The 16790-nt window shown below is 42.9% G+C and overlaps 1 protein-coding gene across 1 annotated transcript in view; it reads right to left on the bottom strand.

Moving 5' to 3' along the window:
• LOC133621523 (plexin-B2-like) overlaps positions 1 to 16790 on the bottom strand; it is a 254413-nt gene that overhangs the window by 110176 nt on the left and 127447 nt on the right. The window contains exons 2-9 of the mRNA XM_061983595.1: positions 14588 to 15102; positions 11435 to 11761; positions 9748 to 9886; positions 9516 to 9661; positions 9273 to 9452; positions 9075 to 9209; positions 6864 to 6964; positions 4875 to 5001 (exon numbers count right to left, since the gene is read on the bottom strand). Of these exons, the coding sequence (XP_061839579.1) occupies positions 4875 to 5001; positions 6864 to 6964; positions 9075 to 9209; positions 9273 to 9452; positions 9516 to 9661; positions 9748 to 9886; positions 11435 to 11761; positions 14588 to 15100 (1668 nt within the window). The 5' untranslated portion in view covers positions 15101 to 15102. The remainder of the gene's footprint in view (positions 1 to 4874; positions 5002 to 6863; positions 6965 to 9074; positions 9210 to 9272; positions 9453 to 9515; positions 9662 to 9747; positions 9887 to 11434; positions 11762 to 14587; positions 15103 to 16790) is intronic.

Raw genomic sequence — 16790 nt, 5'->3', positions numbered from 1 at the left:
TCTTACGAGGAGCAGTTTTTTTTGTGTTTTATTAAAAAATTGCAGTAGAGCGCAATTTTTAGATTTGGGGTTAGGTTGTTTTTTTTAGATCACAATTTTAGCCAGTCCTGATGTGTGTGTTCAGTTTGGTGAGTTTTGAAGCATGTTAAGGGGGTCAAATTACAGCTCAAAGAGGCAAAAGTGACTGTTTTTAGTACTTTTTTGTCTTGAAGGGGGAATTGCCAACTTCCTGTAGATTTTTGCCCGAGGAAATTAATAAATGAAAAGTAGGTCTAAGTGAGACCTACATAGAGGTTTTTGTTTCATGTCTCTATGACATTCTTACTGGGACTTAGAGGTAGTTTTCTTCCTAGGGGGCGCTAGAGCGCAATTTTGATTTTTGAGGTTCGTTTTTTTTTTTATTAAAAGGCAATTTTTGGAAGTCCTGATGTGTGTGTTAAATTTGGTGAGTTTTGAAGTATGTTAAGGGGGTCAAATTACAGCGCAAAGCTGCAAAGTGCGGAAAAATAATAATAAAGAATAAAACCTTACAAATTCAATAGGTCCTTATGTCCCATTGTATAAGGACTCCCTTTGGGAGTCCTTATACAATGGGCCATGCGGGCCCTAATTAGCTAACCTCAATGAACCCAAAAATACCTTAATATTAGGGGTGTAACAGTACACAAACATTTCGGTTCGGTACGCACCTCGGTTTAGAGGTCACGGTTCGGTTCATTTACGGTACAGTAAGAAAATAACAAAATAGAAATTTTTGGGTTATTTATTTACCAAATTTGCAAAATCTTCCACCAAAAATATTTTTCTTAGTGGAATATTTGATGTGAAGTAATGGGAACCTTGGATAGGTCAATAATTCGTAATAACATTGATTTTGATTCAATATTATGTTTTGAGCAATGACAGTTTGAAAGAAAAAAAAACATCTTTGTTTTATTAGTCAACATTTTCTAAATTACATTTAACCTTTAAGCTTTTTTATTTCACTTTTGTTATGTTTTGGTTTATTTTAATAGTATTTTTAGAATGTGTCGTGGGCCTTTAAAACATTAGCTGTGGGCCGCAAATGGCACACTTTTGACACCCCTGCTATAGATAATAAAAAATTAAATGTGATAAATCTATGGATTAAAAGCAGAGCCTGGCGACGCATGCGCGTTTATCATAACTCTCTCTCTATCTCTGTCTCTGCCCCTCCCTCACCAATGCTGCTGCGTGCACAATTTGTTTTGTTTTTAACCCCTTCTTAACCCTGAACGTACATTGAGTGGCCTAGTGGTTAGAGTGTCCGCCCTGAGATCGGTAGGTTGTGGGTTCAAACCCCGGCCGAGTCATACCAAAGACTATAAAAATAGGACTCATTACCTCATACTTGCCAACCCTCCCGGATTTTCCGGGAGACTCCCGAAATTCAGCGCCTCTCCCGAAAACCTCCCAGGACAAATTTTCTCCCGAAAATCTCCCGAAATTCAGGCGGACTCAGGTCCATGAGGACCTGAGTCCGCTAACCCACAATATAACCAGCATACCTGCCCAATCACGTTATAACTGTAGAATGATGGAGGGCGAGTTCTTGGTTTCTTATGTGGGTTTATTGTTAGGCAGTTTCATTAACGTCCTCCCAGCGCGGTAACAACACACAACAACAGCAGTCACGTTTTTATATACCGTAAAGCAGTTCGTCTGCCGTAAACAGCAATGTTGTGACACTCTTAAACAGGACAATACTGCCATCTAGTGCATTTGATGAAAGCACTTTTGTGCGTGCCACACAGCAATGCATCATCAGAGAGGGTGTTCAGCATGGTTCGAAAAATAGTGACAGAGAATAGAACAAGGATGGACAATTCAACCCTTAACTCAACAATGAGTAGATGAATGGTATGTGTGTGTATATGTGTAAATAAATGAACACTGAAATTCAAGTATTTATTTTTTATATATATATATATATATATATATATATATATATATATATATATATATATATATATATATATATATATATATATAGCTAGAATTCACTGAACGTCAAGTATTTGTTATATAAATATATATATATATATATATATATATATATATATGAAATACTTGACTTGGTGAATTCTAGCTGTAAATATACTCCTCCCCTTTTAGCCACGCCCCCAACCTCAATATGTTGAAAAATATTCTTAAATTAAATGAAGTAAATGCTAGTGCCATTATCTTGACATAATGATACGCGCTCGGCATCGTGATTTTTTTTTTTTCATGCTTGAAGTAAGAAATGATTACTTTAAAAAAGTAGTTTTAATACTTGTGAGTGTTGATGACACAGCTTTGCAACAGTTGATATTCTAGTTTCAAGCACGTTTTACTCAATATAGGTCGGGGGTCGGCAACCCGCGGCTCTAGAGCCGCATGCGGCTCTTTAGCGCCGCCCTAGTGGCTCTCTGGAGCTTTTTAAAAAATGTATGAAAAATGGAAAAAGATGAGGTGGAAAAAAGATATTTTTTGTGTTAATATGGTTTCTGTAGGAGGACAAACATGACACAAACCTTCCTAATTGTTATAAAGCACACTGTTTATATTAAACATGCTTCACTGATTCGAGTATTTGACGAGCGCCGTTTTGTCCTACTAATTTTGGCAGTCCTTGAACTCACCTTAGTTTGTTTACATGTACAACTTTCTCCGACTTTCTAGGACGTGTTTTATGCCACTTTTTTTTCCTGTCTCATTTTGTCCACCAAACTTTTAAGGTTGTGCATGAAAGGTGAGTTTTGTTGATGTTATTGACTTGTTGGAGTGCTAATCAGGCATATTTGGTCACTGCATGACTGCAAGCTAATCAATGCTAACATGCTATTTAGGCTAGCTATATGTACATATTGCATCATTATGCCTCGTTTGTAGCTATATTTGAGCTCATTTAGTTTCCTTTAAGTCCTCTTAATTCAATTTATATCTCATGACACACTATCTGTATGTAATATGGCTTTTAATTTTTTGCGGCTCCAGACAGATTTGTTTTTGTATTTTTGGTCCAATATGGCTCTTTCAACATTTTGGGTTGCCGACCCCTGATATAGGTCATACAATCTCAGCAACAAGCTGTAATATCTTACTGAGATCATCTAGGACAGGGGTCGGCAACGCAAAATGTTGAAAGAGCCATATTGGACCAAAAATACAAAAACAAATCTGTCTGGAGCCGCAAAAAATTAAAAGCCATATTACATACAGATAGTGTGTCATGAGATATAAATTGAATTAAGAGGACTTAAAGGAAACTAAATGAGCTCAAATATATCTACAAACGAGGCATAATGATGCAATATGTACATATAGCTAGCCTAAATAGCATGTTAGCATCGATTAGCTTGCAGTCATGCAGTGACCAAATATGTCTGATTAACACTCCACACAAGTCAATAACATCAACAAAACTCACCTTTATGCATTCATGCACAACGTTAAAAGTTTGGTGGACAAAATGAGACAGAAAAAGAAGTGGCATAAAACACGTCCTAGAAAGTCGGAGAAGGTTATACCGTATTTTCCGCACCATAAGGCGCCCTGGGTTATAAGCCGCGCCTTCAATGAACGGCATATTTCAAAACTTTGTCCACCTATAAGCCGCCCCGTGTTGTAAGCCGCATCTAACTGCGCTAAAGGAATGTCAAAAAAACAGTCAAATAGGTCAGTCAAACTTTAATAATATATTAAAAACCAGCGTGATGTGGGCGCGCATGGAGTCGTATATCAACATGGACGAAGCTGCGTGAAAAAAGCCACCCGGCCTCTTCGCGTAAACTTAAACTTACCTTAACCACTCGCTCATCTTTTCTTCATCCATCCCTTCGAGTTAGCTTTTATGATGACGCCGGCTGGAAAGGTCTCTTTTGGCAAGGTCTTCCTTTTGAATATCACCATGGGTGGAAGTTTCTGGCCATTAGCATGGCAAGCTAGAACCACAGTGAAGGATGACTTCTCATTCCCTGTGGTGCGAATATTCACCGTACGTGCTCCCGTTGTATCCACAGTGCGGTTCACAGGAATATCAGTTGCTGTGAAATAGTAATCCGTGTGCGGATGGAGAGATTGCGTCTTTTCATGAACCGGATCCCTGTCGTTTAGTAGGAGCCATTTTGTGGTCTTTACAGATGTAAACACACAAAGGAAATGAAACCTACGGTAATATCCGCGCGCTTTTTCTTCTTCTACGCGGGCGGGTGGTTGCTTACAGTAGAAGAAGAAGCGCTTCCTGTTCTATGGGGGCGGGTGCTTACCTTGGCGGTTGCTTGCGTAGAAGAAGAAGCGCTTCCTGTTCTACCGGGAAAAAAGATGCCGGCTGTTTACCGTAGTTACGAGACCGAAACTTTATGAAAATGAATCTTAATATTTATCCATATATAAAGCGCACCGGGTTATAAGGCGCACTGTCAGCTTTTGAGAAAATTTGTGGTTTTTAGGTGCGCCTTATAGTGCGGAAAATACGGTACATGTAAACAAACTATGGTGAGTTCAAGGACCGCCAAAATTAGTAGGACAAAACGGCGCTCGCCAAATACTCGAATCAGTGAGGCATGTTTAATATAAACAGTGTGCTTTATAACAATTGGGGAAGTTTGCGTCATGTGTGTCCTTCTACGGAAACCATATTAAAACAATTTTTCATACATTTTTGAAAAAGCTCCAGAGCCACTAGGGCGGCGCTAGAGAGCCGCGGGTTGCCGACCCCTGATCTAGGACCAAAACCCTTAAAACAAGTAAAACACTGTTACATGAAATTTGCTTAGTGAGAAGAATGATCTTATCAGACAGAAAATAAGCAAATATCACCCTTATTTGAGATATTTAATCTTACTTAGATTTCAGTTTTTGCAGTGTACCTGCTGTGTCTTCTGGCAGCTGATGTTTGGTGGGTCGAAAGCCTGGATCTCCACACACTGCTGATTGGGCGACCACAGCCAGGTGTTCTCCTCGGTCCACCTGCTGCACTCCTGCTTCCTGCTGCACCTGAGGGAAGACATTTGACTATTAAACCAATATCATACCTGCCAACTTTTGAAATCAGAAAAACCTAGTAGCCAGGGTCCAAGGGCCGCAGGCCCCGGTAGGTCCAGGACAAAGTCCCGGTGGAGGGTTCAGGGCTTCGCCCCCCGACGCAAAATGATTATTAGCATTCAGACAGGTTAAAATGTTGCTAAAACCATCACTTTTCTATCAGTCACAGTGACTTTTCAAAACAAAAATATTACAGCAAAAATCATATGGGTTGATTGACATGTTTATTCTGTAAGCTAACTTCAATAGTTTGAAATTATTTTGACAGTCAATGCCAGTTATCCTGTCAACCTTTCACAAGACTTCAATTTGTTAATTGAAAGTATAAACAGTATAAACGCTTTTTACAGTAAACAAATGGTAAAACAGTACTAAACAATTCCATAAAAAAAAAAATTGGTGTCATTATTAACTTTCTGTCCAAGCTTGTATAATCTACTGCCTTGTTCAATTGTAAAAAATATTCTGTGCCTAAAATTCACATTTCCATCACAATTATCATACTGTAAACATGGTAAGCTAACTTCATTAAAATTAATAGTCCTGTCAATAGCATGGAATTACAATTCAAATGTAGTTTTTTTGTAAGCCTTTCAAAAGAATTCAAAATATGAAAAATTCATGAAAATTAATTTAAGCCATCAGACACTTGAAAAGTGGCACATCACATCTCTAATGTAATCATTTGAACTTTTCAACAGAAATAGCACTGCAAAAATATTAAGGACATACTTCTGTATTTTGGTAGTTATGCTGTCAACATTAAACAAGATTTCTTCAACTTGGACTTGAAAGCATAAATAGTATAAACACTTTTAACAGTATAACAGTACTAAACAATTCCAATAGATAACATTGGTGTCATTACCTTTTTGTGGCTAAAATCCAAATGTATTCTATCAGATTGATCATACTGCAAAAATGATATGGTAACTTTATGGTAAGTTTACTTGAAGTGGCATAAAACACTGAAAGTGATTGTTCCTATAACCCCTTTGTTTCAAATGTTTGTTCCACTTGTGGCAGTCGGGCACCAGCATACCGTCTTTGACAACTTGAAGTGGCATAAAACACTGAAAGTGATTGTTCCTATAACCCCTTTGTTTTAAATGTTGTATGCCACTTCAAGTTGTCAAAGACGTGCTGTGAAATACAGCCGACAGGATTGCGCACCAAACACGAAGCAAGGCCAAAGCGCATGCATGGTGCAGGAGAACAACGGACTTCTTTCATTTAAGGTTTGTGATAAACCATCAAACTCATTCGTTAAAAGGACTCTATAGTAATATAAAGTGAGTTTTTCTGGACATTATCATGCAAGAAAAGTTTATTTTTGGGACCGCGATCACCGCGTAATGATTTTTAAAGGTTGCATTACAAACATTTAACTGTCCCATGTGATCAGCCAGTGCGATTGGAAGTCCATGCTCAATTATTGCCTCCGTAAAATAAAACTTCGGCATTTATCACATCCAAAGAATCTGTTTGGGCGACGAAAAACGTTGAAAGTTTTCCACTTGTATCGCTAGCAACGGCATTAGACTTGTGTTTTTTTGTCCCAACGTGGTCTTTTACATCGCTAATTCCTCCGTGTCCGATCGAAAAATCTTGTCTGCACAAGGTGCAATTCGCGTAGTTTTCACCCTTTTTTTTTTTTTTTAATTAATGAAAAACCGTATTTTTTTATCACTACAACCGTAACCCGGAATAGGTTGATGAAAACCGTACTAATTACGGGAAAACCGGAGTAGTTGGCAGGTATGCAATATTGACGACAGATGTTAATGCATAATTATGTTGTAGAAGTCGGCTACCTTCCCTCCAGCACACACCAGCCACAGTACGGGTCTTTCAGGGACATGCAGGACTGGCAGTCCGTCTTCAGGTGGCAGGACTGGACTGGAATCTTGGTGATCTGCAGACAGACACAGGCTTTTATTGTGGCGGGGCTACTTCAGTGTCTTGGCTGAGATCAATGGCGGCAGGAAAATGAAGGGACACGTTTTGGATGAGGAGAAAAACGGAGACCAAATCAATAAGAGCTAACGTAGACAAATGTTCGGCTGTCTGCCGAAGAAAGTCTCAAGGGGGACTAAATTAAATGAAATGTGAAATCAAAGATCGGTTCGCAGCCGAGTGTGAAGCGACTGGGATGGGAATCAGCACCTCCAAGTCCGAGTCCATGGTTCTCTCCCGGAAAAGGGTGGAGTGCCATCTCCGGGTTGGGGAGGAGACCTTGCCCCAAGTGGAGGAGTTCAAGTACCGTATTTTCCGCACTATTAGCCGCACCTAAAAACCACAAATTTACTCAAAAGCTGACAGTGCGGCTTATAACCCGGTGCGCTTTATATATGGATTAATATTAAGATTCATTTTCATAAAGTTTCGGTCTCGCAACTACGGTAAACAGCCGCCATCTTTTTTCCCCGTAGAAGAGGAAGTGCTTCTTCTTCTACGCAAGCAACCACCAAGGTAAGCACCCGCCCCCATAGAACAGGAAGCGCTTCTTCTTCTACTGTAAGCAACCACCCGCCCCCATAGAAGAAGAAGAAGAAGAAGCACGCGGATATTACGTTTCATTTCCTTTGTGTGTTTACATCTGTAAAGACCACAAAATGGCTCCTACTAAGCGACAGGTTTCCGGTTCATGAAAAGACGCAATCTCTCCATCCGCACACGGACTACTATTTCACAGCAACTGCCTAAAGACTTTCAAGAAAAGCTGGCTACTTTCCGTGCATATTGTAAAAACAAGTTGGCTGAATAAAAGATCCGGCCAGAGAACATTATCAACATGGACGAGGTTCCACTGACTTTTGATATTCCTGTGAACCGCACTGTGGATACAACGGGAGCACGTACGGTGAATATTCGCACCACAGGGAATGAGAAGTCATCCTTCACTGTGGTTCTAGCTTGCCATGCTAATGGCCAGAAACTTCCACCCATGGTGATATTCAAAAGGAAGACCTTGCCAAAAGAGACCTTTCCAGCCGGCGTCATCATAAAAGCTAACTCGAAGGGATGGATGGATGAAGAAAAGATGAGCGAGTGGTTAAGGTAAGTTTACGCGAAGAGGCCGGGTGGCTTTTTTCACGCAGCTCCGTCCATGTTGATATACGACTCCATGCGCGCCCACATCACGCTGGTTTTAATATATTATTAAAGTTTGACTGACCTATCTGACTGTTTTTTTGACATTCCTTTAGCGCAGTTAGATGCGGCTTATAACACGGGGCGGCTTATAGGTGGACAAAGTTTTGAAATATGCCGTTCATTGAAGGCGCGGCTTATAACCCAGGGCGGCTTATGGTGCGGAAAATACGGTACCTCGGAGTCTTGTTCACGAGTGGGGGAAGAGTGGATCGTGAGATCGACAGGCGGATCGGTGCGGCGTCTTCAGTAATGCGGACGCTGTATCGATCCGTTGTGGTGAAGAAGGAGCTGAGCCGGAAGGCAAAGCTCTCGATTTACCGGTCGATCTACGTTCCCATCCTCACCTATGGTCATGAGCTTTGGGTCATGACCGAAAGGACAAGATCACGGGTACAAGCGGCCGAAATGAGTTTCCTCCGCCGGGTGGCGGGGCTCTCCCTTAGAGATAGGGTGAGAAGCTCTGTCATTCGGGGGGAACTCAAAGTAAAGCCGCTGCTCCTCCACATGGAGAGGAGCCAGATGAGGTGGTTCGGGCATCTGGTCAGGATGCCACCCGAACGCCCTCCTAGGAAGGTGTTTAGGGCACGTCCGACCGGTAGGAGGCCACGGGGAAGACCCAGGACACGCTGGGAAGACTATCTCTCCCGGCTGTCCTGGGAACGCCTCGGGATCCCCCGGGAGGAGCTGGACGAAGTGGCTGGGGAGAGGGAAGTCTGGGCTTCCCTGCTTAGGCTGCTGCCCCCGCGACCCGACCTCGGATAAGCGGAAGAAGATGGATGGATGGATGGATGGTGAAATCAAAGACGAGACAAGCTGACCTTCAGGTGGCGCTGCGGAGAAATAGATTTGGAAAAAAAAATAATAATCACCTTCTTCTCAGTAGTGACGTACAAGTGCTGAAGCTGGGAATCGAACAACAGGTCTTTGTTGACCTTGTCCCCCGTCACCTCGCCTGACCCCCTTCCGTACACCTCCGGGTGGGCGGACAGGTGCAGCTTGAAAACCTAGACGAATCAAATAAACACGTGGCGTTACGATGGCTGACAATGAGCCTGGTGGCGCTCTACCTCTCCGTTGGCAGTGCCCAGGAAGGCCACAGCGTGCCCCATTTCCACAGCCACGGCAACAGCGGTCATGTGACCCTTGCGGACCAGCGACGGTTCGGCGACCAGAGCGACGTTTGCTTTGCTGGCCAGCGGCGAGGGCAGGAACTCGGCGCCGCATTCGTATTTTGTCGCCATGTTTGCCTGTCAAGAGTAAACAAAAGGTTGTCACCGTGTCAAGACGCCAGGACGCACGATGGCGCTCACCTGGTTGTTGTTGCTGCACAGACCCCCTGACTTGGTGGAGTACGGCGAGTAGACGGAGGGCCTTTTGTCAATGAGGCCGCCGTTGCTGTAGCAGGCCTTGATTATCGCCAGCAGCCTCTCGTTTATCGCGCGCAGAGGGTACATACCTAGCAATCACCACACAATCACGTCCTGTCAAACACTGACTTCCTCTACAAATAACCACCAGGCCCGCCATGCTGCAGGTACGTACACATGGCTGAAGTGGACGCGTCCTCGTCCGAAGTGAAAGTGATGAACAGAACCTTGTCAGAGGCCAACACCGATCCGTACTCGCCTGATCTGGTCAGATTCTGAGCCAGAACCTCGCCTGGTGTTGTGACGAACGCGGCCTGGCGGGACAGGAAGAAGAACAGTGGCTTATGAACAGGAAGTAGGAAAAGTTCCCCAATGCTGTAAAGCACAGGTGTCAAACTCAAGACCCGAGGGCCAGATATGGTCCGCTACATCATTTAATGTGGCCTGCAAAAGCCTTGAAATAGTAGAGTAATTTATCTTTTCTTACAAATGTACTGTATTTTTCGGACTATAAAGCATACTTGCCAACCCTCCCGGATTTTCCGGGAGACTCCCGAAATTCAGCGCCTCTCCCGAAAACCTCCCGGGACAAATTTTCTCCTGAAAATCTCCCGAAATTCAGGCGGACCTGAGTGACGTGTTGACAGCCTGTTGTACATGCACATGTGACCCACCCATAATGTGTCACATTTTTGTGTTGATTTATTTAGTTTATTTTGTGGTTTGAATTAGTTTTTGGAGCCGTCATTACACATTTATCAGTATTCACATTGGTCAGTAGTGCGTTTCTTCCCAATTGAATGCTATCACCTGCAGACCGGAAGTGTCTTGTCATTCTGATGAGAGCGACCAGTCTGTGAACAATTGAAACGTCCTGTGTGCTTTTTCCTCCTGTATAACAGGTTAGTTTTGGTGAATCAACTCACTGAATAATATCCACGTGATCTTTATAAGTTTAAGTACACATTCTGATGGTGGAGCCTAACTCTAAAGTGTTTGTGAATTGTAGTTTGTATTTGTGAATGAATCCAGTGTACAGCTGCAGTAATCAATACAAAATGGCGACGTGAGTACGCAATGTTTAGGAACTTCTGATCCTAATTCAGACTCCCAAATTAGAGCTCCCGTTTTCTTATTGATTTTATAATGTATATTTGTATAATGTGTGTGTTCTGAAATAGTGACAGAGAATAGAACAAGGATGGACAATTCAACCCTTAACTCAACAATGAGTAGAGGAATGTTATGTGTGTGTATGTGTAAATAAATGAACACTGAAATTCAAGTATTTCTTTTATTTATATATATATATATATATATATATATATATAATAAAATATATATGTATATATATATATATATATATATATATATATATATATATAGCTAGAATTCACTGAAAGTCAAGTATTTCTTATAATATATATATATATATCTTAACCACGCCCCCCGCCACACCCCCGACCAAAAAAAGGCCATATCGCCCAGCCCTACCTGTAGGGCTGTTGACCAAGTATGTTTGCATTCACTTGTGTGTGTGAAAAGCCGTAAATATTATGTGACTGGGCCAGCACGCAAAGGCAGTGCCTTTAAGGTTTATTGGCGCTCTGTACTTTTCCCTATGTCCGTGTACCACTCCGTACAACACCGTTTTAAAAAGTCATACATTTTACTTTTTGAAACCGATACCGATAATTTCCGATATTACATTTTAAAGCATTTATCGGCGGATAATATCGGCAGCCCGATATTATCGGACATCTCTATATTAAAGATTTGCTTCTCTGTTTCGGTCTGAATGAAAAGGGCCTCTACACAAAACTTGAGGAACACCAAGATCAAAGCAGCGACTTGTCAGTTACCTGAACTTTGTTGTATTTGTTTGAAGCGCTGCAGTTGAGCTGCAGCTCCGTGTACGAGTAGTAGCTCTGGTCGTTCTCGCACATCCTCGAGATGAACGTGAAGTTCTTGGTGTCCTGCACGCCAAGCGTGCGTGAGAACAGGAAGTACAGAGAGCCGCCGTCCTTAAAGGCGAAGCGGAAGTCGTGGAGGTATTTCAGCACGAAGGGATTGGCTTGCACGGCGGAGGCGTCGATTATGTTTTCGAAGATGTTCCACTCGCCGTAGTCCTGGAGGATGCGGGTGGAGATGAGCTTGGTGCTGTCATGGCTGCCGTAGCCCTTCGCCACCTAGCGGGGGAAGCAGACAAGATGGTCAAACGAGGTGCGATTAAGAGTTTTTAACCCTGTAAGACCCCTTGTTGTAAAATTACAACGTTACCTTTAACCATCCTAAAAAACAATCTATTATGTATTTTTTTTGGTTTTTTTACCACATTTTGTTAGAATAATTATGTATATATTATCATCATAACTTTATGCTTAAGGGCCATACTATAAAGTATTGGACAAAGGCCGGACTTGAAGTCGTCACTGATCAACTCGTCACAACCTCCCTTAAGGCCTTTCAAAACCGTATGGCGTTAGCGGAAAAAGGAGATGTGTGCGCAATATTGGGTAAACAGTGTTGTACTTCATACCAAAATACACTGATGCAGAAGATAGCCTGACCAGAGCACTGGAAGGCCTTCGCACCCTCAACGGTAAAATGGAAGAGCACTCACCTATGTGGGATGGATGGTTGAATCTGTTCGGCAAATACAAGTCCTTGGTATCATCAATTCTAGTATCTATGGCTGTGTTTGCAGCAAAACTGACGTTGTGTGGATGTTGTTGTATTCCCTGTCTGGGTTCTTTGCTTAACCGTCTGATTACCACAGCGATTAGCCCAGCAGATGATAGAACTGTTCAGATGCACCTTCGGGCGGACAACAAGGAAGATGAATCTGATGACGAGGATACCTACCTGGACGGTGTTCCTGATCTGTTTTCAGACCCTGGTGATTATATATATAGAAAAAATATAAAAATATGATGATGTTGAACTCTAAACATAACTTGGCCCTAAAGAAATGAACTATTAACTGAAAATCGCAAGAAGAAGTTATTGGGGATAAGAAGATTCTGGGGAAGTTATGTGATAAACAGGAGGGAAATGTTAGAATAATTATGTATATATTATCATCATAACTTTATGCTTAAGGGCCATACTATAAAGTATTGTCAATTTGTGCAGAGCTAGCAATCCGAAAGATTGCTAGCCTCTTTATCAGTGTTGTGTCCAGACTCGGCCTGCTGGCAGCCAAGGCCGGATATTTGGTTCCAAGACCAAACAAAGCAGAGACTGGGCGATATCACCAAGTGTCAACATATTTGCATTGTATAACCATATATTGTGTCTTACTGGAGTTGTCGAGATTACCCCCTTCCCTCAGTCACCGTGATGTAATAGGGCCATTTCCTAATAAATGGAGGAGGCGCACGGGCTTTTCTTTAGAACGTAGTTTGGATCTGTAACTAGAGTACAGCCCAAAACACGTGTCTCCTCATGAGCTAAATTGAACTCTGTCTCTGATTGATTCCTTGCTTCTTGTCTGATTAGTAGATGTCAACAGTGTGGGGACGGCGTGGCGCAGTGGAAGAATGGCCGTGCGCGACCCGAGGGTCCCTGGTTCAATCCCCACCTAGTACCAACCTTGTCATGTCTGTTGTGTCCTGAGCAAGACACTTCACCCTTGCTCCTGATGGATTATCACCAGACCTATGTAAGCGTCAATATATACCTTGATGTTGCAGAAAAAAGACCATATATTTTTTTAACCGATTTCCGAACTCTAAATGGGTGAATTTTGGCGAATGAAACGCCTTTCTATTATTCGCTCTGGGAGCGATGACGTCACAATGTGACGTCACATTGGGAAACAATCCGCCATTTTCTCAAATACCGAGTCAAATCAGCTCTGTTATTTTCCGTTTTTTCGACTGTTTTCCGTACCTTGGAGACATCATGCCTCGTCGGTGTGTTGTCGGAGGGTGCAACAACACGAACAGAGACGGATTCAAGTTGCACCAGTGGCCCAAAGATGCCAAAGTGGCAAGAAATTGGACGTTTGTTCCGCACACTTTACCGACGAAAGCTATGCTACGACAGAGATGGCAAGAATGTGTGGATATCCTGCGACACTCAAAGCAGATGCATTTCCAACCATAAAGTCGAAGAAATCTGCCGCCAGACCCCCATTGAATCTGCCGGAGTGTGTGAGCAATTCAGGGACAAAAGACCTCGGTAGCACAGCAAGCAATGGCGGCAGTTTGTTCCCGCAGACGAGCGAGCTAAACCCCCTGGATGTCTTGGCTCACACCGTCCCTTATGCCACCGAAGATGATCAAGAGAAGAATATCGACCCTAGCTTCTCTGGCCTGCTGACATCAACTCCAAAACTGGACAGATCAGCTTTCAGGAAAAGATGGCGGATGAGGGTATGTCTACAGAATATATTAATTGATGAAAATTGGGCTGTCTGCACTCTCAAAGTGCATGTTGTTGCCAAATGTATTTCATATGCTGTAAACCTAGTTCATAGTTGTTAGTTTCCTTTAATGCCAAACAAACACATACCAATCGTTGGTTAGAAGGCGATCGCCGAATTCGTCCTCGCTTTCTCCCGTCGTGTCGTTTTCGTCGGTTTCGCTTGCATACGGTTCAAACCCATATGGCTCAATAGCTTCAGTTTCTTCTTCAATTTCGTTTTCGCTACCTGCCTCCACACTACAACCATCCGTTTCAATACATGCCTAATCTGTTGAATCGCTTAAGCCGCTGAAATCCGAGTCTGAATCCGAGCTAATGTCGCTATAGCTTGCTGTTCTTTCCGCCATGTTTGTTTGTGTTGGCTTCACTATGTGACGTCACAGGAAAATGGACGGGTGTGTATATAACGATGGTTAAAATCAGGCACTTTGAAGCTTTTTTTAGGGATATTGCGTAAAGGGTAAAATTTTGAAAAAAACTTCGAAAAATAAAATAAGCCACTGGGAACTGATTTTTAATGGTTTTAACCCTTCTGAAATTGTGATAATGTTCCCCTTTAAGGAGATGATGCGATTTCTGCTCACCAGGAAGACGGTGAAGTTGTCTCTCTCCTTGGTATAGTAGGACATGACACCCACGACGGAGACGCTCTCCTCCGTGCTCACCACGTACGACTTCTCGCCCTTGTTGTCGCTGAAGTAGAGCACGTGCTCCACGTTGCTGAGGTTCCTCAGCGAGCAGATCCCTCTAAAGATGCTCCCGCATACCACCAGCGTGTCCTTGGCGGCGTGGACCAGCATCAGCTTGTTGTGGTTGTCCGTGTCCGCCGCGTCCTCACACGCCTCCGTGATGGGCGGCGTGCACTGCCTGTTGTCCCGCCTGGGCCCGGTCTCGATGCGGAACTCTGACACCAGGTCGGGCGTCAGCTGGTAGAGGGCGTTGACTGCGCCCGCATAGAGCCGGCCAGAGCGGGGGTCTTGGGCCACGTTGTTGATCAGCGTGTCGGAGAGGAACTCTGGGTTTTTACTGCAGGAGCTGTCGAGGAACACCGTTGCCAAGGTGACCAGGAACGGCCACGCCCACCAGCACTCTGTCATGGCTGGGGAAAGAACACAAAGAGAAAACATTTGATTTCTTCGAACAAGAAACAGAACTGTTTCAGGCTTTAAAACTTATTTTGACTTTGAAAGATGACTTTAGAAGAAGTTGTGGTGTAAACACGCACAGAATTAAATTCACAGACTAATTAGACAGGACTAATCCCTCTAAGCTGGAAACAATTCTCTCTCCAAATGTTTTCAACTGCTTGGTGCACACGTTTGACAACACTAGGCGTTGATGACAAAACATCACAAGAGATCGCAAAGTCAAGGAGACGTTTAGGAGCAAAGATTTGTTAGTGATCGACAGCATGGTGGAGAAGGTGGACGTCCAAAGTTGAGTGTTGAAGAAGACGGCCACGAAAAAGAAAGTCAAAGAAGAAGACAAAGTGCGACAACAAACGAAGAAGGACGATGACAAAGGACGACGACGACAAACGACGATAATGTCAGGACTTGGACTATGGCGTGGTTTGTTCTCCCGTGGTGCAAATGATTTGGACCAGACATGGCGTGAAGGTGAAGACATATTTAATTTTAACACTCAAAAAAAAGAAACAAACAAAAGGCGCTCACAGTGGAGGTACAAAACTAGGCTATAAACACAAAACTTGCACAAAGGCAGAAACTACGAACAATGAAACAAAAACACTAACTGTGGCATTAATAAACAAAAACTTACTTGGACGTGGCATGAAGTGCGCAGAGGTAAACAGATTGTGACGGGTATGGATGCGGGATGTCGCCAGAACGACAAACTGAAAACAATGAACTTAAATACTATAGACATGATTAGTGAAAGCAGGTGCGTGACTCAAAACGTGAAACAGGTGCGTGACGTGACAGGTGAAAACTAATGGTTGCTATGGTGACAAAACAACAAACGTGCACAAAAAGTCCAAAAACAAAACCGAACATGACTAAAACAAAACATGATCACACAGACATGACAGATAATGACGAAGACGACGGAAAATGCGAAAAACATGAAAGACGAAGAAGAAGAAAAAGGATGAAGAAGACAAAGAACGATGAAGCAGAAGACAGAACGAAGAAGACGAAGAACAACGAATAAGAAAAAGGACGCCAAAAAACAACACGAACGACAAAGAAGAAGACGAAGGACAACGACGGACAAAAGACGATGACAACAACAGACGACAACGGTCTAAAAAGAGGACGAAGGACGAAGACTGATAGAAGAGGACGAAGGACAAAGAACAACAAAAAGAGGACTAAGGATGAAGAATGACGAAGAAGGAGACAAAGGAAGGAAAAGACAACGAAGGACGAAGAATGATGGAGAAGAAGACAAAGGACAACAAAGAAAAGGACAATGAACGTCACGAAGAGGACAAACGACGACGGTGGACGAAGGATGAAGAAGAAGGAGACGAAGGACGGAAAAGACAGCGAAGGACGAAGGATGATGGAGAAGAGGACAAAGGACGACAAAGAAAAGGACAAAGAATGACAAAGAAGAGGACAAAGGACGAAGGATGACGAAAAAGGAGACGAAAGACAGAAAAGACGGCGAAGGACGAAGAAGAATGGAGAAGATGACTAAGGAGGACAAATAAAAAGGACAAAGAAGAGGATGAAGGATGAAGGATGACGAAGAAGGAGACAATGGACGGAAAAGACGGCGAAGGACGAAGAATGATGGAGAAGAGGACAAAGGACGACA

The sequence above is a fragment of the Nerophis lumbriciformis genome, linkage group LG25, assembly GCF_033978685.3.
Source record: "Nerophis lumbriciformis linkage group LG25, RoL_Nlum_v2.1, whole genome shotgun sequence".
In the NCBI taxonomy this organism is placed as follows: domain Eukaryota; kingdom Metazoa; phylum Chordata; class Actinopteri; order Syngnathiformes; family Syngnathidae; genus Nerophis; species Nerophis lumbriciformis.
This window is presented reverse-complemented; position numbering and strand designations above follow the sequence as displayed.